This window comes from Medicago sativa, chromosome 2 (genome assembly GCF_051527215.1).
Source record: "Medicago sativa cultivar Bolivia chromosome 2, Bolivia_mono, whole genome shotgun sequence".
In the NCBI taxonomy this organism is placed as follows: Eukaryota; Viridiplantae; Streptophyta; class Magnoliopsida; order Fabales; family Fabaceae; genus Medicago; species Medicago sativa.
In genome coordinates this window covers 7,220,013-7,243,648 of record NC_140750.1, presented here as the reverse complement: position 1 = coordinate 7,243,648, position 23,636 = coordinate 7,220,013, and the positions used below count along the sequence as shown (strand labels likewise).

General features: G+C 31.1%; 3 protein-coding genes, 1 non-coding gene and 1 pseudogene across 7 annotated transcripts; 3 read left to right on the top strand and 2 right to left on the bottom strand.

Annotated features, from left to right (window-relative positions):
- Nucleotides 1–221: 221 nt before the first annotated feature.
- On the bottom strand, nucleotides 222–5,011 carry LOC146944089 (P34 probable thiol protease-like; annotated as a pseudogene). Its single transcript, XR_015025845.1, has 4 exons — nucleotides 4,324–5,011; nucleotides 2,379–2,611; nucleotides 2,122–2,259; nucleotides 222–649 (listed from the first exon to the last, which is right to left on the bottom strand). The product of XR_015025845.1 is annotated as a P34 probable thiol protease-like (transcript).
- Nucleotides 5,012–5,874: 863 nt separating this feature from the next.
- LOC146944088 (ervatamin-B-like) lies at nucleotides 5,875–8,117 on the bottom strand. The gene is made up of 4 exons (XM_085748783.1): nucleotides 7,568–8,117; nucleotides 7,046–7,278; nucleotides 6,794–6,931; nucleotides 5,875–6,369 (listed from the first exon to the last, which is right to left on the bottom strand). Exons 1-4 carry the CDS (start codon nucleotides 8,052–8,054, stop codon nucleotides 6,106–6,108), a joined length of 1,122 nt encoding a protein of 373 aa, XP_085604909.1. The 5' UTR covers nucleotides 8,055–8,117; the 3' UTR covers nucleotides 5,875–6,105.
- An 8,228-nt stretch (nucleotides 8,118–16,345) lies between these two features.
- LOC146944087 (putative transcription factor bHLH107) lies at nucleotides 16,346–19,480 on the top strand. Of its 2 annotated transcripts, XM_085742455.1 has the most exons (3): nucleotides 16,346–16,732; nucleotides 18,179–18,409; nucleotides 18,530–19,480. In XM_085742455.1, the coding sequence occupies exons 1-3, from the start codon at nucleotides 16,439–16,441 to the stop codon at nucleotides 18,653–18,655; spliced, it is 651 nt and encodes a 216-aa protein (XP_085598581.1). In that variant the 5' UTR covers nucleotides 16,346–16,438; the 3' UTR covers nucleotides 18,656–19,480. The 2 variants fall into 2 exon arrangements, with proteins under 2 accessions (XP_085598581.1, XP_085598579.1); XM_085742453.1 differs by having other exon boundaries at nucleotides 18,179–19,420.
- Nucleotides 19,481–20,303: 823 nt separating this feature from the next.
- On the top strand, nucleotides 20,304–20,374 carry TRNAG-GCC (transfer RNA glycine (anticodon GCC)). Its single transcript has one exon. It is a non-coding gene; the product is annotated as a tRNA-Gly (tRNA).
- A 595-nt stretch (nucleotides 20,375–20,969) lies between these two features.
- On the top strand, nucleotides 20,970–21,790 carry LOC146944085 (uncharacterized). 2 transcript variants are annotated; one of them, XM_085748782.1, is made up of 3 exons: nucleotides 20,970–21,007; nucleotides 21,106–21,184; nucleotides 21,399–21,790. In XM_085748782.1, exons 1-3 carry the CDS (start codon nucleotides 20,991–20,993, stop codon nucleotides 21,672–21,674), a joined length of 372 nt encoding a protein of 123 aa, XP_085604908.1. In that variant the 5' UTR covers nucleotides 20,970–20,990; the 3' UTR covers nucleotides 21,675–21,790. The 2 variants fall into 2 exon arrangements, with proteins under 2 accessions (XP_085604908.1, XP_085604907.1); XM_085748781.1 differs by having other exon boundaries at nucleotides 20,971–21,007; nucleotides 21,106–21,304.
- Nucleotides 21,791–23,636: the final 1,846 nt, after the last annotated feature.

Sequence of the window (23,636 nt, the reverse complement as noted above, 5' to 3'; positions counted from 1 at the left end):
TAGATATGAAACTAAATTCATTCTAGCAATTTAACAATCAAAGGATTGCATTATATATGGTTGCTTCTAGCTCAAGCTATCAAGCTCCAACGGTTATATCAAACTAATTACTGTGAACCTAACAGAGAGAGAGAGAGAGAGAGAGAGAGAGAGAGAGAGAGAGAGAGAGAGAGAGAGAGAGAGAGAGAGAGAGAGAGAGAGAGAGAGAGAGTCATGATCTTTGTAGCAAAGGAATCAACATATTATTAGAGGAAGTAATCAACATATATCGTTCCATTAATTAATTAATTTATATATGCTTCACAAATTTGAACAGGGAATCTAACATGTTCAAAACAACATCAAGATTAGCCACACAAACAAATCCTAGAAGCATTAAATCGTAATTTATTCTTGATCTAAAATGGAACTAATGCTTCGTTCAATTATATTTGACTGGATTATATGCCCATTCATTGATTGCACACACCCCATACTCTTTATTAGTGTTCCTTTTGATATGCATATAACCCTCCATTCCCCATGACGTGCCCCATTGGTTCTTTACGATCCAATAATCTTGACCATCCACTGAATCATAACCCACTATTAACACACAATGATTTGTATATTTAGAATTCACCGGACAATTGGGTCCATCATATATTCCCTGCCAATCGATATACAAAAGAAAATTAAGTGAAAATAAATTAATAATTGTGTTAAATATAACTTTAATCTCTACTAGCAAAGTAAGGGGCGTGACATCGAACATCAATCATCTATGATAATTGATGTGCATCAACAATGTTGCGTATTTTGTTTTAATGAAATTGAAACTGCAAGTCATTTGTTTGCAAGTTGTGCAAACACAAAAATAATTTGGGATTCTATTTTCAAATGGATGGATTTAAATGTAAGAGAATGGGGGGCTGAATTGGTTGATAATTTTATGATATTTAACTTATCATACGGAGGGAAGAATGGAAAGAAAGTATCCTCTTTGATTTGGTTAACAACATCGTGGTGTATTTGATTGGAGCACAATGATATTCTTTTCAATGAAAAATTGTCAATATTATGGAGGTTATAGATTAAATAAAGAGATTGTCATGGTCTTGATTTATAGGTGATAAAAATAAAAAATAAAAAATTTGTTTTCTCAAATTGGTCACAGTTTTGAGCACCCGTTGTACTCTCAATAAATTTTTGCTCACCAAAATGTTTTAATTCTTTATAAAGTATACCATTTATATATTCAAGGGTTGTTTAATATGAACCCCTAAAAAAGTATAAAGGCGGATCATTTCTAGTAAAATATCAAATTTATTAATAATAATAAAATAAACAAATGTAATATTTTATTAAAATTTAGAAAGAAGGGGTCAACCTTTGGACCATGTTTTAGATGCACCATTTTTTCAAATTCTTTAAAATAAAAAATTGATTAATAGTTTGTTTCCATGTCTTTTATAGAAGAAGGGATTGTCTATCCTATGCAATATTATTGCATAGGTTAAGAAAACTACAAATGGTACAAAAAAAAGTATTGAAAACAATAGTTATTTATTACAAAATTATGTATTTAACATAAATTGTACAAAGGCTAAAATATGGTTTTGGTCCCTGCAAATATGCCTCGTTTTGGTTTTAGTCCCTGTAAATTTTTAAAAAACAAAACATTTTGCAGGTACCTTTTTAAAAATCAAAATATTTTGCAGGGGCTATTTTTCTACAAAATGGGTTCATTCATCATGTGTCACATGTGCAAATCATCACAAAAGTGGGGTCAGGGACCAAAATCAAAACGAGACATATTTGCAGAGACCAAAAACTAAAAAAAAAATTACAGGGACTAAAACCAAAACGATGCATATTTGTAAAGACCAAAACCATATTTTAGCCTTGTACAAGTTTTAAGATAAATTTTCGATTTTAGACTTCTTCTTAATGTTTTTAATCTTATGTTCAAATCAGAGACTTTTTTTACTCATGTACAAATTAAAGGCTAAGGTATGCGATTTATGCAAAAAGATGAAAATTGAAATATATAAAATATTTATAAACGTTAAATTTAATTTTTTTAATTTTATAAAGATTAAAAATATATATTTAACTTAATTAAAAATCAGAACTACTTACGGATGAATAATGATGGAAGTCTTGGGGTGCATAAAGACACACACTAATAGGCTGCTTAGCAACTGCACAAAATAGTCCTTGTTCTGATTGCTCCACATGATAATATTTATCAATGCTACTAAATGCATTGTTTCTCACCTACAATTCATGAACAAAGGTGGTGGTCAAAAATTAATATAACGAAATCAAAAAATAAAAAGTAATTTTGTTAATGATGCATGTAAGCTTTATAATATTGGTAGAAATCAATTCAGAACCTGTGAGGCTTTGCAAAAACCCTTCTTTGCCGTATAAGCATAATCATAATCTGATGCAAGTCCTTTGTTTCCTATAACCCAATTGAATGCATTGTTCACAAATCCGGTGTTGCATGCTCCACTTGCAGGGTTACAATCCAAAAGTTCTTGCGCTGAAAGACTAATAAGCTTCCCTGTTGTTATTGCATTTATTCCTTCAATGGCGCCTACAGCTGAGAATATCCAGCAAGTACCTAACAAAAACAAATGCAATGTGGTAAAAAAAAATTCTTTACTAATATATATAAGTTAAACATGTTTTTAGTCTCTATTAAATTATCCCTAGAAGAGCAAACTATGGATTAAAGTTAAAACAAAATTTATGTAGGAATTAAACAATAAAAATTCTGATTTTTTTTTTTTTATGGTTTCCTCTGCTAAAAATAATTTTATTTAGGGCAATGTCATTTATTATATGTGTACACTTCATAACTAAGGTTTGAACTTTGACTCACCACATTGTGAAAGATTTGACTGTTGATAATAAATTATAAATTTATAAATATCAAAAATATATATACTTAAAATAATATATGATGTGTGGTAGGCGGTATGCTTTTTAATTATAACAATATTTTTTTAATTTATTATGAAAATATGCCACAATTGACTGAATATTTTTTAAAAGGCAATCACACTAAATATTTTATTTTTGGAAAAAGAGAGATATATTTCTTCATTTTTGACTAAGTGAGATATAGTAGTTTTTAGAATACCATAATATGGCAAAAATGTGTTTTAAACGTGGACCATTTTTTAAAAATAAAGAATTTTGTCCAGAAAAGATATAAATGTAGTGTTTCACTGAAAATGGTACGAGTCTATATATGGACCATTATTTGAGATCCATATAGGTGGCCCTAGTCTCTAACGTATTAATTTTATTGTTCTCCCATAACATTACAACCAAGGTTATCAAAATCGGGACTTTACTTCAAGTCGAAAGGGAGTAGCAAAATCGAGACTCGTAAAATCGCAATCAAAATCGAAGGATTTTACTCAAAGACTTTTGTAGAATCGATATAGGATAGCAAAGTCGGGACTTGTAAAATCGCAATCAAAATCGAGGATTCTACCAAAACAAAAATAATGCTAAATATATGTTATAAATTGCATATAGTCATAAATGACTAAAGTTCAAAGTCCACAAAATACATATAGATAAATGACTCAAAGCCTAGATGCAAATATTCTTTGTAGTCATAATAATGCTAAACAATCTAGACAAAATATATACTTAAAGACAAATCCTAAATGCGTGACAACATACTTGATCACAAGTGAGTAAGGTTATGAAGTTTCAAGGCAAAGACTAGAGGGCTAACAAACACGTGTAACTATTGAGGAAGTGTGGGGGAAGGATGATGGATTGAAGGATGGAGGCATCTAGTTAGGTTTAGTTCATTTTGAACTAGAAGAAAAATGAACAATTACGTGTAACTATTGAGGAAGTGTGGGAGAAGTGAAAGAATGACAATTTTTGGCCTTTAGGGTATTTATAGAACCGGGTCATGGATTCAAATCGGGTCAATTTATGAACCGGGTCAAAAATTGACCCTTATAAATAAATGAACAAAATCCTTCAAAATCCTGCGATTTTGAACGGATTTCACGATTTTGTGCGATTTTGATAGGATTTTGCCTGTTTTTGGAACTTTGCTATGGATTTGAGTCGTTGAAGCTACGCAAAGTCGCAAAAACCAGGATTTTGGGACTTAAGTCGCGTTTTTGATAACAATGATTACAACACATAATATCAGTATTTATAGAACCATTTTAACTGAAATCTATTGGAAAAAATATTAATTTAACACACGTGACATTTTATAATTGTTCATGTTATTAAGTGTATCAATTAATATCATGCAATGTGACATAATTAATGATGCAAACACAGCAAACTTACTACAATCGGCGGTCTGATCCTTCACATTAGTGACAGCTCCTTTCAACCTCCAATCCAAGGATGAAGGTGCAGCATTGCATGATGATATGGGAACATCATTCAGCTTCAATGTGTCATTAATCATGGACATGTCAAGGTTGTGTAACATTCTTTCTTGAAACTCTTGGGGGCTCCAATCAGCAAAGTTGGTAAGACCAAGAAGGAAGCCATGAGGTGATGGCTTTCTATTGGCATTAGTTTCTGTGATATACTTCAAATTGGAAACAAAAATGTCAAATTTCTTTGCCATCTCTTCTTGGTCTTTATAGACCCTTCCATGGTCTTTCATCCATATTTGGAATAACTCTATAGTTTTATTTTGAGTAGGAAGCTTATCAAGGTTTGGGCCCAATATGGAGGAGTACTTGGTTGGGATACCATAAGTACTTGAAGAGAGACATAAGAATATAGTGAAGATGATAATAAGGAGAAATGGGTTTGATGTGAGAGACATCATCAAAGTTTGATTAAAACCAACCGATTTGGAGTAGTTTTTTTTTTTTTTTTTTTTTGTAAAAGATTTGGAGAAATGTGTTTTCCTGGTATTACCATGTATTTATAGTGAATGAATTGGCAAAACAATTGGCGGTCACATTTAATAATAATCATCAAAACACAATATACATAATATATAACTTTTTTTGGTCAAATATATATCTACTTTCAATATTCTATATAAGGTAGAGTTTTATTATGGGAGACTAGACCATATTTTAAGTTTAGTTTTATTGCTCAGCTTCTAGAGACAGTTTTTTTTTTTTGTGTTTCTTCAATTTATATATTTGTGATTTAGATGTAACCAAAGTAAATTCATTTTCAACGACCATATCTTCAATTGGAAAATTTATATTATCCATATTGGAATTATGCTTACCTTGCCAACATTTGACTAATATTTTCATATCATGAACAACATTAGAATTTGAATTGTGAGCATCGGAGGTAACTAAATTTCTAAACTTGGTTGCAACTGTTGGTGAAAGGATGATTTTGGTTTTGTGAAATCAAATGAGAATTGAAGAAAGAGAGAATATGAGAGAACAAGATTGAATATATGAAAAGCACATGTTTATTATTCACAAGAGTGAGATATATATACAACAAGTAGTTGCTATAGTGTCAACAAACTAAGCCTAAAAACACAGAAAGTTGCATAGGGCATAACTAACTAACTAACCTAAACTAATTGTTATATACACCTAAGTTTGAATTATTAATCTCAACATGCTTTCTTAATTTAAACTTTCAAAAGCTACAACACCTAGTTCTCTTTTTAGTTTTCAAATATGGACCTTTTTGATAGACTTGATGAATATATAAGTTGTTCGATCATTTATAGGACAATATTCAACAATTATCGTGTCCTTGTTTGCTTGATCCCTAAGGTAGTGAAACCTTGAAAGATTTTATAACCACCTGGTAATTTTTATATAGATGTGATGTGATACTAGTAGCATTAGAATCGAAAATTAACAAATAAATAGTAAAAATAATCATTGAGGAAAGTAAAAATAATCAAATTCATTCGCTACCATTATTTTATGATAAGCAGAACACTTGCCACTTTATTGTCATGACTTGTATTACATCATTGAGTGAAACTTTCATATCTTTCCATTTATTTATTTGCTTATGCTTAAGAATTTTGAATAGGATAACTGACGTGTTGAAAACAACATCAACAATGCCCACACAAACAAATTCTATATGCATAAAACCATATATAATTCTTGCTTTAACTTATTATTGATCTAAAATGGAACTAATACTTGGTTTCTTTCCATTATATTTGACTGGATTATAAGCCCATGAATTTATTGCACACACCCCATACTTTTTATTAGTGTTCCTTTTGATATGCATATAACCCTCCATTCCCCATGACGTGCCCCATTGGTTCTTTACAATCCAATAATCTTGACCATCCACTGAATCATAACCCACTATTAACACACAATGATTTGTATCTTTAGAATTCACTGGACAAGTAGGTCCATCATATATTCCCTGCAAATGGATGAAAATAAGAACTAATTAAGTAAGTGTTGTTGTCTTAATTTTAAATTGATAAAAAGATAAATTATTGCATTAAGTAAATTTGTTATCATCCATTAAAAAATACATAGAGATTATCATAAATAGATTAATTATTATTGTCAAAAAAATAAATAGATTAATTATTGTGTTAAAAATATTTTTATTCTCAATAAAATATTATCTATTCAACTTCTGTTAGAAAAATTTGACTAAAATTTTATAAAATGAATGCTTTGGTCTTACAAATCAAAGACTAAAAGCTTGATAGTCAAAAGATCAAACTTATAAAGATTAAAGTTAAAAAGTTGTGACTTCATAAGGTTTAAATATATGTAACCCTTTGGTAAAAAATAAATAAATAAATATTTAAACCCTTAATTATAGAATTACTTACGGATGAGTAGTGATGAAAGTCTTGGGGTGCATAAAGACACACACTAACAGGCTGCTTAGCAACTGCACACAATAGTCCCTGGTCTGATTGCTCCACATGATGATATGTATTAATGCTACTAATTGCACTGTTTGGAATCTACAATTCATGAACAAAGGAGATGGTTAAATTAAGATAACGAACTAAAAAATTCTAAGATTTTTTTAAAGTTCAATGATGGAAGCTATATAATATTTGATAGAAATTAAGGACCTGTGAAGCTTTGCAAGCACCCTTCTCTGCTGTATATGGATAATCATTTTCCAATGCAACTCCTTTGTTTCTTATAACCCAATCAAATGCTTTGTTCACCCATCCACTGTTGCAACCCCCACTTATAGGGTCACAATCCAAAAGCTCTTGCTCTGAAAGGTTGATAAGCTTACCTGTCACTATTGCATTTATTCCTTCAATGGCACCTACAGCTGAGAATGCCCAGCAACTCCCTAACAAAAACAAATGCAATGTGGTTAAAGTAATGTTTTTAACTTTGCATATATTTTTTGTCAAAAAAAAAAAAAAAAACTTTGCATATATTTGATCGATAATATTTTTTTGGTAAGCAATATAGTACATACAAACCCATTTAAACTGAAAATTAAATCTACTTCATGTGACGTATTATAAGTAGTAAACAATATTAAAAGTGTTCCTTTAAAAAAACATTATCCATTTTATATTCATGCTAGGTGTTATTTAAGATTTTTTTCATGCAAACACAACAATGAAACTTACCACAATTCTTTTGATCCTTAATATCAGATACAACTCCTTTTGACCTCCAATCCAAGGATGAAGGAGCACTACATGATGATAAGTGAACGTCGTTCACCTTCATTGTGTCAATGTTGGTGGGCATGTCAATGTTGTTTAAGTATCTTTGTTGAAACTCCTCGGAGCTCCAATCAGTAAAATTTGTAAGACCAAGAAGAAAACCATTAGATGATTTTCTCTTTGCATTTGTCTCCGTGATATACTTCAAATTGGAAATAAAAATGTCGAATTTCTTTGCCATCTCTTCTAGGTCTTTGTAGACCCGTCCATGCTCTTTCATCCATAATTGGAATATTTCTATGGTTTTATCTTGAGTAGGAAGCTTATCAAGGTTTGGACCCATGATGGAAGAGTATTTGGTTGGGATTCCATAAGAACTTGAAGAGAGACATAATATTGTAGTGAAGATGATGAAAAGGAGAAATAGGTTTGAGGTGTGGGAAATCATCGTCACTTTTTATTAAAACTAACTGTTAATAAAACGTTGTATGTAAGATGTGTATTCCTCGTATATAAGTTGCATGTATTTATAGTGACTGAATCATAAATTGGCCATGCAACTGGCTGGTATGTATATTATTTTTTTGAATAGGGCTGTTATGTATATTCATTTTGCAACCTGCCAATTCGTTTATAGTTAGGAATGGTCAAACTATATATCCCGTCATCCCTCAACATGGTTGGGATGACCAACTTTCTAGAATTGTATTTTTTAAGGGGCCTCAAACTATTACTTTTTAAAATATATATTAAAATGAAATTTTATCTTATTCAATATAATTAAGGATTAAATAAATAGTAGAATAAAATTAATTAATCATATCTAAAAAATGATTGCAAAAAAAAAAAAACATGCATGTTGTTTTTTTGAACAGGCATGCATGTTGATATTTTATAGAACTAGTAAAATATTTGATTAATAACTTAAAAAATATAGACAATCTAGCTAGTTTTACAAATAGTTGTCGATGCTATAAAAACACTTGTCAATGAAATGGAGAATAAACGTGGTTAATCTATTAAAAACACTAATTTGTAAATGCGATGAAAATTTTGCTGAATCCACACATTTGATTTCTAAATGAAATAATTATTGATTATTTTTTACTTATCTCGGACCAAATTTTAATTACCAAAATCTCGTTTCCTTGTGAATCGGACGTTAACAAAAAGAAATATTCTTCTTTCATTGTCCCATTCAGTTATGTGGATATTTATTGCAAAAACAGTCCTAACATGTGACGTGCCGGCCCAACATATTTGGAGGCCTAAAGCATACTAAAAAATGCAGCTTTTTTAATGAGATAAATTAATATCAATTCATAGGTTTTATAAAGAAAAATATTACAATTAAAAAGAAAAATAAATATTGCATAATATAAGTGGAAGTATTGTAAGTGCAGCCCTTCCGACGGAAAAATAGTGCGCATTATTGAGCTGTATAGGGAAGTGTTGAACCCATGCCGTAAGCATCAGACAGCCTCGCGTCTACCATCTTTAATTTACTTCATGACAAAGTTGAATAATTCATTTGTTGTATATGTATACATACATAAATTTGTTTATTGTGAGGCCTTTATTCTAAGTCAAAAAATCGGAGGCCTAAAGCGAGGGTTTGGGTCGCCTTACCCTTAGGCCAGCCCTGGTGACGTAGTAAACTATACAAACTTGCTATTTGGCTGATGATGTATCGTTTTTGCAACTTGCCACATTTACGCTGCGAATATCTGAGTAAGGGGAAAAATACAACGTGCTCAATCCTAATTTACATGGCGATTGTGAGAGTAACAAAAACAAGTTTCTTTTTACCAAATTAAATTCATGTCATTTCACTTTTAAAACAGAATCTAAAATACAATTTGGTTACTATAAAAAAAAAATACAATTTTATTGGCAGCATTAAAAAAATATGTGGATTCAGCTAGGATGGGTCACCCCGTTAAAGAGTTCTATTAATTTGCACGCACCTTTAAATAATTGATCTAAACTCAACAAAATAAGTCCTTTTAGAGTGCACACTACTATTAACAACTACATGAATATGAGCTTCCATCTATAAAACGTATGGAAAAAACTATAGAAAAATTGACATAATAGAAACTGATTTTCAGAAGACTAATACATTTCATAGTGCATAGTTTTATATTCCAATAAATAATTCAAGAAGATTGTATGTTAAGTTATGCGGTAACGAGAATTTATGTTGAGTGAATTCATTTTTTAAAATTTATTCTGTCTAAAAGTGAATTGAATGTAAAGTAATTTGTGTTTGGATATGCTCATTTAAATGTGAATTGAACAATAAATTTGAGTTTAAGAAATCAATTCTAAAATAAAAAGCTAAAAATCATAGTTTCAAATCGAATTTTGAAGGTGAAATAAATTCAACTCAGAAGCAATTAAACATGTTAACATCAATTATACACCCCAAGAATCAATTTTGACTCCTTCAAAGATGAAATCAAACATACACCAAATACATTTCAATAAATTCCAAAAAACATAAAAGTACAATGTTAAAGAGGATAATCTCAGTTTGTTGGCCTTTTAAAAAAATGAATTTTAGAACTTAGTTTTCAAAATATAAAATTATACCCTCTGAAAACTAAATTCTAAAAATAAAATGTATAAGAAAACGGGGGTGCAAAAATTAATCATTTTTCTTGAAACAATTGGTCTTGTCAAAATATCATACACCCAGCCCATATACACAACCAAGAGTCTAGAAGAAGAAAATTGCTCTTCTCTCATCTGTTTTTGCTCGTTCCCGTCCTACGTGAGTTAACTCACGCTGAAAAATACACATACATGAGTTAACTCACGTTGAAATTACATCTGCGTGAGTTAACTTACACTCGGCTATTTGACAGGAATGAGCAAAAATAGATGAGAGAAGAGCAATTTTCTTGTGTTTGGTTTCACGCCTAACATGAAAAAAAATTAAACTACGAAAACTATCATTAAAACTAATACATTCTCGAGTAATAGAGCTAACATAGATGTGAGATTGTTGATGAACAATCAACGCCAAAACCACATTAGAAGCAGCTGATTCTGCTATAAGATTCAGAAAAGACACCTCTGTTGCAAATTTCAAGCTCTTCCGCATAGCTAAAGCTTCTGCAACCCCTGAATTTGGTATTGAAAAGACTTGCTAGGAACTAGCAGCAACGACAACACCTTCATTATCTCTCACTACAACACTAATACCCCACTTATCCCCCTCTATTGGACCAGCTGCATCAACATTAAGCTTATTTTTTTGAGGGAAATCAACATTAAGCTTATAGAAGCCACTAAAAGGAGGTGTCCAATGAACATTAGATATTGACAAAATTGAAACTCCATTTAGTGTCTCTATCAACACCGTACTAGCACTCTTAAAATTCACAATATATCTTTGTGCCTTTTGAACAATGGCAGCCACATCAACATCAGTTCCCTCCAAATATTTCTTATTTTTAGCACATCATATCTCATAACACAAGGCCAAAACATATACTATAATATCCTCATTGACATCAATAATATTTTTCTCCAACCACTTCTGAAAAGGTACGTATATGGAATTATGCAAATTAAATATCACACCTAAAGAGGAAGCAAGTCATATCTGCTTTAACCAATGACACTTCATGAAGAGGTGTGAAATTGTCTCATTATGTTGCCCACAAAGAACATAGAGTAGATCGTTACTTATTTCTTTTTTAAAAGGTCACTTTTTATCGGTAGTTTTTCACGTATAATTAACACATCTCTCTTAGTTGATATGTGTTAAAACATGACAAATAAATTTATCAATTAAAAGTTTTAACTTTTCTCTGTTTCTAACATTTTATTACAAATAGACTCGTTTGGAGCAAAAAAATATGTATTAGTATTAGTCTATTAGGGTAATCAAATAATTTTTTTTGGATTCGTTGTACAACAAGCTACCCTCTTACATATGAAATGCAATAAGAGAAAGAGGCACACAAATACACAACTCTTTATTTTATTTTAGTTGTTACGAATTTCATTTCAATATCCTTTTAGTTTTAAGCAAATAAATAAGCTCAGGACCACAACCGTTGATTCCCAACAAAAATGTCAAACTTAGAGGATTTGATGAGATGTCCATATCAATCTACGTTGTTTTTTGGGTCAAAGAAACTTATGTCTAATCATGAAAAATCTTAATTGGAAGTTCAGATAATAAGAAAATTATTTAATATCAGATGTAATCGTAATAAAATGCAGATTGCCTAGGCATGAATCATCAACGTGTATTACTTTATGAGTCCTGAAAATTACTTCCTAAACTAATATTAAATCAAAATGTCTGAATTCCCGTCACAAACAATTAAAAAAAATTACACTTTATCACAAAAATAATTACATTTGCTTGTGATGAGTGGACACCTCAAAAGGACATGAAATTCAAGAAAGTGCATTTTATTATGCTCAAATTAAATTTTAGGTTTCTCCCATTAAAGCATTTGATTCAGAGCAAAAAATCATGATTCAAAAGTTTTACCAATTCAAATTCAGGTTTGATTTTTAGGAAATTTTACCCCACACCCTTTCATTTATACCTTTACCCTAACATTTGACTCAAAATGTCAAATTTACCCTTTATATAAAAAAAAAACTCAGCAGTCACTCTTTCAATTGTTCACCCTACTTTTTCTAGAAATGATAAAACATGAAGTGCATCACCGGAACCCTTCTTTGCCGTAAAATGTTTCGATTTTATTATTCACGTTTCTGGAATTGTTATTGTTACTAGAATTGGTGTGAATTGTTATTGTTTTTGGAATCGTTATTGTTACTGGAATTGTTGTGAATTTCACGGTTCTAATGATTTGTATTTGTTCCATCATTGATTGAGGTTTTATGGGTTTGGCATGGTTATTTAGTTTTTCGGAGATCGTTTTATTCATAATTTTATATAATTGTTTTTCAGTATTGTTTTCATGATTTCATGGAATCGTTTGTCACTCCTCTATTGAATCCCGAAAAAGATTGCAAAGCCTTTCGAGAAATCCCAATATTTGTTTCCGGTATCGTGACGGCTCTGTCACTCTTTTGTGATGGCAATATTGGGATATAATAGATAGTGCTCCCTTTAATACTTCAAAGTATGCGAATGATTTCATCACACATGGCCCGGTGCTTTCCTAAGCTGGATTCCACTTTATTTTATAATTTCGGAAAGGATTTGTATGGCTTTCTGGTATGAATTCTGGAAACGCAAAGATGAATTTTCCGGAAAATTTTTGGAAAGGTTTTCTAGAGAGAAAAAATCAGAAGCACATACATCCTTCAAGAATAATAATAATAAAAAAAAAAACAGAAGCACATACATATGATGTGGGGGTGAACTCATAGTCTCATACTAAATTGGGAAATGTTGAAAGTGGGGTGAAAAATTAATGTGTAAAAGATCATATGGAAAAAGGGTAAAATTGGAATTTTTGAAGCTTTGTAGGGGTGAAAGTATATGTGTTGGGGTATAGGGTAAAATTTCCTGATTTTTAAATCATCGTATCAGAGTCGATTTATTCAGAATCATCTATATCATATATTATTTGCAAGTCCAATAATATTCGACACAATGAAGTGTAGTAAGAAAAAGTTTATAAGAGATCATGCATTTCTCTCTCTACAAATCCTTAGATTTTGGAAAGATAATTAGAGTTTCTATCAAAAAATCGGTTATGTCAATTGGAGAATACTTGCCGTTGCAACCTTCCCCAGCTTCAATCTGTCAAGTACATGCTATGAAAATATGTTAAATAAAATAGAGGAATCACTTTATATATTTGTACTGAAATATTTGTTACGTGACTTACATGTCTCATTCATCTTATGATATCACGATTCTCAGCATATTCGTATATGCCAACACTAATCACATAACTTCACACGCTTAGGCGCATTAATTTATTATCATAAAATTTATTTACAACTGGTTCTTTTTCCACTTCTATTTATTTAGAAAGGAAAGCGAAGTAAATTCACGAGCACCATCATAAACAATTTACTTGTATAAATGTCAAATTAGTCTATTATTTTCTTCCAAATAGAAAATTAATATAATTCTCCATAAGTTGAATTTAGACACAGACACCAAATGCATACATAAAATATAAGATGTCCACTACTAATACTATTATGCAATTGTAGGAATTAATCACAATTTCTTAGTTCAGCACAATCAAATGAAGATCTTCCACGTACAAAAGGAGAAAGACAGTACGACGTAAGATTAGGTATATGTTTCGAAGGAACTACGGGTCCTTATCCATGTTTCTTTAGCACTCAGTCTCATAACTGCTGCTGCTAGAGGCGTACCGCGTATGATTAGTTCTTATAAGAAAGGCCCAACACATTCAAGAGGATGAATCTACCATTGATGTCATTTAGTTGAAGTCTTGAAACTTATATCATTGATCCCGTTATTGCTCTTCTCCTATCAGTTTTTGCTCGTTCCCGTCAAAATAGCCGAACGTGATTTAACTCGCACATGTGCATTTTCGGTGTGAGTTAACTCACGCTGAACGTGATTACGTGAATGAGGAAAAACAGATGTGAGAAGAGCAATTCTCATATCATCCACCATCAAGTTAATAATTTGACCCAATCAATTAACTTAAATGACAATCGTTAATGTTTGTACCCGTTTTAGTGGTTTGAGTACTATTTGTACTTAGCTTTGTGCCTTTTTCTTAATAAAACTATTTTTTTTTATAATTATATAAAAAAAAAACTAATCTCTCAAACTGAAAAGATCTATATAAGATGTCCACAACTTCTAACGATTATCTTTTATCATACACATTGATCTGAAGATATCAAAATCCTAATCACATGGTTAAGAAACCTAGGGTGTACCTTTGGAAATAACTTATTTAAAGCTTATAGCACAAGTGCTTCTCATGATTATCGGGGAAACACAAATCTCACATCGGATAGATAAATTTTTTGCTAAGAGTTTATAAAGAGGAAACATTCTTCACCTTACAAACCGGTTTTGTGGAGTCGTATTATGTCCAACCACAATTTCTAAGATAGTATCAGAGCCTAACGATCGGGCCACCCACCATTTAATATACACGCACCAAGCTCAATAATGTTGGATGTGAAGGGTGTATTGGAGAAAACTCAAGTTTCACATCAGATAGATATGACTCTTGATAAGAGTTTATAAAGAGAGACATTCCTTAACATACAAGCTGATTTTGTAAAGATGATTTCGACCGCAATTTCAACATGGTGTTAGAGTCTATCTCTATTGGTCCACCCACAATTTATATCCACGCACCAAACCCAAGATTGTTGGGCATGAGGGGGTGTATTGAGAAAAATTCAAGTATCACATCAGATAGATATGACTCTTGATAAGAGTTTATAAAGTGAGACACTCCTCATTTTACAAGCTGGTTTTGTAAAGATGACTGAGACCCCAATTTCAACATGGTATCAGAGCCTATCTCTATCGGGCCACCCACCATTTATATCCACGCACCAAACCCAGGAGTGTTGGACGTAAGGGGGTGCATTGCGAAAAACTCAAATTTCACATGTGATAGATAAAACTTTTGATAAGAGTTTATAAAGAGGAGGCACTCTAAACCTTACAAGCTGATTTTTGTGGGGTTATGATAGGTCCAACCACAATTTTTAAGAATGATAAGTGCTTATTTATAAGCTTGCATAAACTTGTTTTATTGCAAAAAATAAAAAATAACGTCCAATTGTTTTTGTCTATGAAGCCCGGATACGGATACGGGTGCGGGTACGATACGATACGGGTACGTGGATACACGAATTTTTCTAAATTTAGGATACTATACGATTAGGATACGTCAACAAAAATTTATAATAAAACTTATATGTATGTAAAATACTTGAAGAAAATTAACATTGATTACTCTTCATTATTGTATTATTATAAAAGTTACAATTTTTAAAAAATAATACATGTGATCAAAATAAATTTTTTTGAAAGTTTTCTTATAAACCATATTACATTTTCATATGTTGGGATATTGAGAGACATCATTAAAAGAACTCAACACAAATTTTATCTAATGTTGATTAACTGAATCACATCTCTCGTTACGTTCATCGACAAGAAGTATAATTTTAAGTGTTTCATTGAGAAACAATTCTATTGATGCATATCTAAAATTGAATCATATACATCTATAATGAATTTTTACAACATTGTCTCACTTTTTTACTCTTGATCTTTTTCTAGGATACGTATCTGTGAAGTATCTGAGAAGTATCCTTGTGTATTTGTGGAGTATCACATAAGTATCCGATAAAAATATTTAATAAAAATTAAAATAATTAATTCTGATACTTCGTGGGTACGTATCCACAAGTATCTGTGGAGTATCGGTATCCGATACGGGTACGTCTCTGTTTTGGAGTATCCGGGCTTCATAGTTTTTTGTATATGCTATCAGTTTCTGGTTCTTAAAAAAAGTTCATTTTTTTTTTTTTTTGCATATCTTGTGTTTTTTAATAAAAGTTTATTTGCCTTTAGAAAATGTACATTGCTTTTTCTATTACTTTTTAGGCCTATTTATTATTATAGATTTTGTGGAATGCGCATGATTTTGCTGACTTGGATGACAGTAAATATGATTGACAAATATTTTTTGAAGGAGTGATTGAAAAATAATATTTTTATTGGATCCTGCCTGTGTATTACATTATAAATATCAATCTGTATACGAGCTCTACAATTGCATTAAGCTTACAAAATTATAATTATCTTTCTAAAGCTTTATAAGAATTTCATTTCAGTGACTTTTACATTCATATTTCATTTTGATCATGGATTATAGCTCTGATATTTCGAGGATACTATTCAATGCCACTTCATATAGATTTGGTGCTTCAAATGAGACTTCAAGAGGTGGGTTTGTATCAACAAACTCATTGGTTTTGGATAGTGAGAAAGGAGAACTAGTGAAGTCCCCTCCAATAATTAATGGAGAGAAAAAGATTTGTGATGCTAACAAAACTTTAGTAGCTCTGAAGAATCATAGGGAAGCAGAGAGGAAGAGAAGAAACAGAATTAATGGTCATCTTGCTAAACTCCGTGCACTTGTTCCCTCCTCTCCAAAGGTATAATAATCTTCCTTTCTTTTCGTATTTTTTATATGCATCCAATCATATTCGATCATTGTGTCACTTCGTTATATTTTTTTAAGGGAAAATGTCACTTCGTTATATTTGTTTTTAAAATATCTTTGTGGTGAAATGTGATTTTTTATAAACATGTTTTACACCGATGGTTTACCAATTGAACTTTTTTACAGTTTTATTTTGATTGTATAATTGTTTTAATATTGTTATCTGATTTTAAAAAGGCCAGCGGTGATACTTACAATAAGTGCTGAGAAGCAAGGAATTGCAGATACAAACTTGCACCCGAGCATATCAAATGTCTCTGTAACATTTTATCATCTAAGCTCTACTTACATGACATTGTTTTAGCATGTTTAAAATAATCAACATATATGATTCTGATTTAATTGCTCTGACTGAAAAAATACATTTACTTAGGTAACATTTAGAAATTTAGAAGCTGAAGTTTGAAGATTGATGGAAATACAAGCTATGGGACAGAACTGGTAGTACACGATATCATCACCCAATGCTGCATGAATTTCAATGTTCAATTGATTCATGTTTCTTTATTTACTCATGATTCATGCGTTCATTCATTTTGTACACCAATTAAGTTGCAATTAGGAATTTTGATTAAAATAAAACATGAGTAATCAATTGTACTACTACGTATACTACTGCTATATCATAACAACAATATCAAAATCATTTCAGCAAAAAATGACCATCACCAACAAAAGTTAAACATTATAATTAAATTAAGGGTCCTTGACTGGTCAAATGTATATGGGAACCGCTAAAGTCAACTATATAAGGTTGTGGAGTTGCATTTCAAAATTCTATAGTACTATAATGTAACATCATATTGGTTAGTTTATTCTTTTTTGCAGATTTATCTTCGATGGTCCCAAACTAAGGTTGTTTCATTTATTATTCAATATAATAATAAAGAAATAACATATGATTCTTAGTTGTGGGCCCACACTTCACATCACCAGCTGAATATTCTGGCCCTCAACAAATCATTCTTTCTGAATGTTTTTTATTAATAGCTGTCTACAGCTGGTTAAGCTATTCAAATAATTTATGCAATTTTACTACTAGTATTAATTTATTTGTTGTGGTGGGACTAAGTCTAGAAAATAACTTTACCTGACCAATGAAGGAATTAAGCAACCAACCATTTAATAATCCTTAAAAAATAAATAAATAAGATAGGACATGCTACCTATGACCTACGTTTTGAATGAAAGGCGTATCTGATTTCTAATATGTGTTAGGGTTTAATATCGGCACACATGATTACATTTACTCAATTTTAATTTATTATATTATTAATGCTGTCTATGTGTCATTTACGATGTCGATTTCGGTGTCAATGTTTCATAGTTTCACATATGTACATACTGTTATTAATGGTAGCTGATGGTATTCTTATAGATGGACAAAGCAACTTTACTAGCTGAGGTTATTAGGCAAGTGAAGCATTTGAAAAAAAATGCAGATGAAGCAAGTAAAGGTTATTCAATTCCAACAGATGATGATGAAGTGAAAGTTGAACCATGTGAAAATGGTGGATCATTTCTTTACAAAGCATCTATCAGCTGCGATTATCGACCAGAACTTCTAACTGATCTAAGACAAACTCTTGATAAACTTCAACTACAATTGGTAAGGGAAGAAATATCAACTTTGGGAGACAGGGTTAAGAATGAATTTGTCTACACATGTTGTAATGTAGACATTTATGATATTGAACAATGTCAACTTATTGGAAATAATGTTCACCAGGAACTGAGTTCTGTACTGGAAAGGGTTTCTACCTCGATGGATTACTCGTTAAGAGCACCACGTCTTTGCAAACAGATGCAGCAGACATCTACTTTGTCATGCAACCATGAGTTTTGCTCTTGTTGATGCCGAACATTTTGGTTCGTTAATTGATAACCGGTTTAAATGCATTTTGTCTCCAATTTTTACTGATTTACGATTTTGGTTCCCCAAATTTTAAAATATCTAAATTATTTCATCTAATGAGACTGAATTTTGATGATATGACAATTGAGATGCTTACGCAGCAATTCAGTCGATGACATGACACTGTCTAGGTGGATTTTCACTTAATAACTCATTTTTCATGTCATCCATTCAGTTGCCATACAAGTATGTCACTTGTCACATTGTAAAAAACCATCTTAAATGCATAGGTGGAGAAAATATTTGATATTTTTTCAAAATTGGGGACGAAAACCATTTATTTAAAGGGGAGGGACCAAACTCTAAAACTAGGCAAAATAGAGAGACCAAAGGTGCATTTAAATTTTAATACTATGCTAAGTAATAAATAGTAGTTTTTTGTTCTTGATGGGGTGGATAGCAGAATTGTTTTCTAATCCTGCAGGCAAAGATTTTTTTACTGAATTGCAAACACCTCTAAGTTGAAGGGTTGAAGCTGCCACAGCTACTATTGTTATTATTGTTTCTGTTGTTAGTATCATCTATCAACTAATTGTGACTTGAGTCTGTTGTAAATTTGTTATCATTTGGTAACATTTACATCAAAGTTCTGTGTTTATCTTGTACTACGGCTACAGAATAAGGATGTTATCGTTAACTTAATAGTTGTTAGTGTTGGGATACTTAAAAGAGTAACTTATTAGTATATGCACTGCAGATTACTCATGATATTTTTGTTATCCATTACTTCTACACAAGAGAGGATCCAAATCCGTTCAAATGTCATTAATCATGTATCCGATACGAAAGAAGTCTTATAACCTGTGATTGTTTAATTTCAATTTGACATGTCGAGTGGAACTGCTATTTTTATGGACAATTTGTTAGTCTTTAATTTGTTAGGGGAAGACAGATTTGTTCCTAGCAAGGATCAAAACTGTGAATCTCTTACATAGCACTTCTTCGGTGATCTAATCTTTACCACTAGGCTATGCATAGGACGTCGAGTGGAACTTCACCCAAATTTTCCATTTGATAGTACATGAAATTCACACAAATTTCTTATATATTTCAGAATCCACACATTTATGGAGCCATGAAAAAAAAATCAGAAGAAGATAGTGGTTTTCTAAATTATTAAAAGACCACATGAATTAACTTTGTATCTAAATTATAAAGTTTGTAACTCTAAGCATATTTCAGAAACAGGAGTATTTAGCAGATATGTGACAATGTACTTTATAGTTTGTTCACAAGCTTGATGAACTTTGTGCATGAAGGTTCAAAGTTATGCTTGTGAAGTTTGTTGCCTTTGCAATTATGCAGCCAGCAAGTTTTGTACACTAACTATCTGCGTTTAGAAACTAATGTCTGAAATATCATCAATTACATAAACATAATTGATCAAAGGTGACTACCCTATTTTCTCATAAGCTTTTTTGAAATATTTTCTTAGAAAGTTTGAGAGTGACAGTGATTTTTATGCAGTTTGTATAATTTAGAGCAAAATTTGTTTTTGAAGATTTACATTTGAGTTACCAGTGTATAATTGGAAAAAAAAATTGGTGCTTAATTATAAATATATAAATAGACGACTGAATAACATCAAGCACCAGTGGTCTAGTGGTAGAATAGTACCCTGCCACGGTACAGACCCGGGTTCGATTCCCGGCTGGTGCATATCTTTTTCTGTGGAACATTTTATTTTGTTTTATTTTGTCTTATTTGAGAATGTGGAGAACGGGCCCTTTTATCTAACAATTAAACACACCCTTTTTTAGACTGTTTCTTTTCACACCACCCTACTAGTTTATTTTATTGCATGCCCTACATAAAACACTCTCTAAAATTCTCAATTTTTTTAAACTATACTAGTAACATACCCGTGCATCCGCACGGGTTCTGGTTCGTCGGGGGACGATTTGTGTATATGGAATTTGATAATTGAAGTGTAGTTTTTAGCCATGTTTAAATGCATATGAACGATAATTTTGGAAGTAGTTTTATAGTCAAAACTAAGTTAATAAAAATTAAAGAAAAATATTTGGAAGGATTTTAAGAAGGGAAAAAAATAGTTGAAAAGAGAGAGCAATAAAGAAAAGTTAATAAAAGTTGAAAAAATTACAAAAGATTCCGAATGTAAAACAAAAGGTAATTCAGGGGTGAAAGTAGCAAAAGATGTAATTGGGAAAAAGATTATTGGGTCGGCCCATATGTTTGGAATAGTAAAATAGGGTTAGGTATTGTATATAAGTATATTCACATTTTCAATTACATCCATCGTTCATATCTGATAATGGCCTCAATGAAGAGGTAAAAATATAGAACATAGGGATTTTTAGGTTATATATTAATTTTAGTATATTTAGTAATATTTGATGTTGAATTCGTATTATGATTAAAAACTGCAGTGAGCTCAATTATGTTGATGTGGAGAAGCTGCAATCGTCAATTGAAGAAGGAGGAAGTTCTGAAGTTCCTAAATCTAAGGTAAACTTATCACATAACTATTACCTGGAGCTAATTGAGGTCCCTCCATGTCTGAATGTTCGATCAGATTCGTGGGAGGTTCTCATTAATTATGGTCATTTGCGTCAAAATCATAAACTGGTAAATTAACAACAGTAATTAAAATAATTTAGTTGTCAAAAATTAAAAAGAATTATTGACTGCAAAGCAGTAACTGGTGATTTAATTGTTGTAGCGAATTCCTAGCCATATTAAAGGAAGTTATCGAGATCCTGGAGTAGATCAAGAAACACTGACTCTGACCTTGCTTGATTACGAAGATGAAGCAGTGGATGCAATATGGTGCGACATTGTTGTGGAAGAAGGTGATTATGTGGAGAAGAAATTCATTGGCAGGGGTTGGCATACATTTGTGAAAGATTGTAATGTTGAAGCTGGAGACAGGTTGTATTTTAAGATGGATAGTAATCCCGGGAATTGCTATGTCAGATTCATGGAAAACGATGTATAAAAAATAAGTGTTATTTGTTTAAATTAAGTTTTCTGTTTTAGTATGTGTTTAATTTATGTTGTATTACGAACTTTTAAGTTGTGAAGATCAAATGAATGGCATGTGTTTTATATTTGACAACATTGTGCTAGTTGATGATTATATAAGTTTAGTTACAAATTATAACTAATATATATGATATATGAGCATAAAATTAAAAGGATATTTTTTGGAACAACGAACGTGAAAGAATTGATGAACAATGGTGTCCATCACAAAACCAGGAATTGAAATAGGAAGTTGATTTTGCTGTGAGATAATTGGCATTGTAAAGTATTATTCGGAACTTATCGTAATACATGATATATGAATAAGTTTAATAGTTCAAAATAAATAAAAAAATAAATAAATAAATAGATAGTCCAGTAATTTACAAATACGATTAAATTTAGAAGAAAAAGAACAAAGTATTACAGGTGGTTACATAAATATGAATATATAAAAGCAATAAAACGAAGTAGAACATTTAATTTACAACATATTAAGATGAAAAACAATTAAGGAAAATTTGTATCGGATAATTCAAAGACTTGAGCGACATAATAATCATTCGAGGTAAATTTAAATCGTACATAACCACCGGGGGTAAAATGATTTCTGCGACAGAAAATATTCCAGTTAGGTCCCAACCCCACAATTTGATTATCATTGTTGTCACGAACAATGTTGGTATTTTGGTTATAGCCATAATCTCCACACAAAATAACACTGTCACACAAATTGTAGGTAAAACAATTTCCAAGCTCCACAGGCAAATGCTGAAAGAGTAATGAATGAAATTAGTAATAATAGAAATAAAGATAATAAATAAAAGAAAGAATTATATATAAGTTTAGTTTGGGCTAACCATATACGAACGTTCCAAGTCCCTTCTCATAATATGAATATCAAAGTATTTAGTTTCATTTGGGGCACAACTTCTGGTGTGGAATGAAGGTATTGCAGTAATACAAAGTATTGGTTGAAAGTGTGAGACTTTGAAAACATTATAGCCATAATAGTTAAAGTGAACTTCAGCAGTATCAGGAAAGTTATGCAGACGTTTCAGTTTTTCCCAACCATATGTTATTGTAGGATTATGTATATTTTTTCTAATGATTAATTGCGTAATAGATCCATTGTCGTTAATAATGTCCCAAGTATTCTGAAATTGGTGACCATATCTTTCCACAAAATATGGATAGATTTCGGTATGGTTCTAAAATGTAAAAAATAAAAATGGTTAGTAAATAAAACTTATTAAAAAAAATGACATAATTGTAGTTGTATTTTGTAATAATAGTGGATAGTATATATTACCTGATAGTGCAATCGGACCACACATACATCATAGGTCGGTTCCTTTTGGAGAAGAGCTTGAATGTTTGGAAGAGACATGTTTTGTTTGTTTTATCTAATGGAGTAAAAATGAAGTTGGGAATAATGTTGATGATTTGGTTAAGTGTTTGGTATTTATAATAGTAGCATGGAGTGAAAATTAGTTTTGTACCGTATACAGTAACTAAGGCATTTTATACACAATATAAATCACATACTCCCTCCGGTCACTATTATAAGCAAATTTATACTTTTTAGATTCATTCAATAAATATTGTATTTGGTCTACAATATAGGGTACATACATCATTTATTGAATGAACATAAAAAATCAAAATTTGTTTATAATAATGACAGGAGGGAGTATGATTTAATAATAATATAGGTAGTATTCAATATTTTAAGGGTAATGTTGTATAAAGTCCAACTGTAATAATTGAAGTAGTGAGAATATAATAATTACTTAACTGAAATTACGAACATAGTCTTAGTTGTTTATACTATATAAATGGAATCTCTACTGGTGCACTCTACGTTCTGATGTTTTGTCATTTAGTAATGTAGTTATTTTGGTGACATTGAAAAGCAAAAAGGTACTCCCTCCGG

Coding starts and splice junctions, on each gene's coding strand:
- LOC146944088 (XM_085748783.1), bottom strand. CDS start 8,054: ATGATTTCCCACACCTCAAACCTATTTCTCCTTTTCATCATCTTCACT. Junction 7,279..7,567: donor TAAGGATCAAAAGAATTGTG/GTAAGTTTCATT, acceptor TGTTTTTGTTAG/GGAGTTGCTGGGCATTCTCA. Junction 6,932..7,045: donor GTGCTTGCAAAGCTTCACAG/GTCCTTAATTTC, acceptor CATGAATTGTAG/ATTCCAAACAGTGCAATTAG.
- LOC146944087 (XM_085742453.1), top strand. CDS start 16,439: ATGGATTATAGCTCTGATATTTCGAGGATACTATTCAATGCCACTTCA. Junction 16,733..18,178: donor TTGTTCCCTCCTCTCCAAAG/GTATAATAATCT, acceptor GTATTCTTATAG/ATGGACAAAGCAACTTTACT.
- LOC146944085 (XM_085748781.1), top strand. Junction 21,305..21,398: donor TGCGTCAAAATCATAAACTG/GTAAATTAACAA, acceptor TAATTGTTGTAG/CGAATTCCTAGCCATATTAA.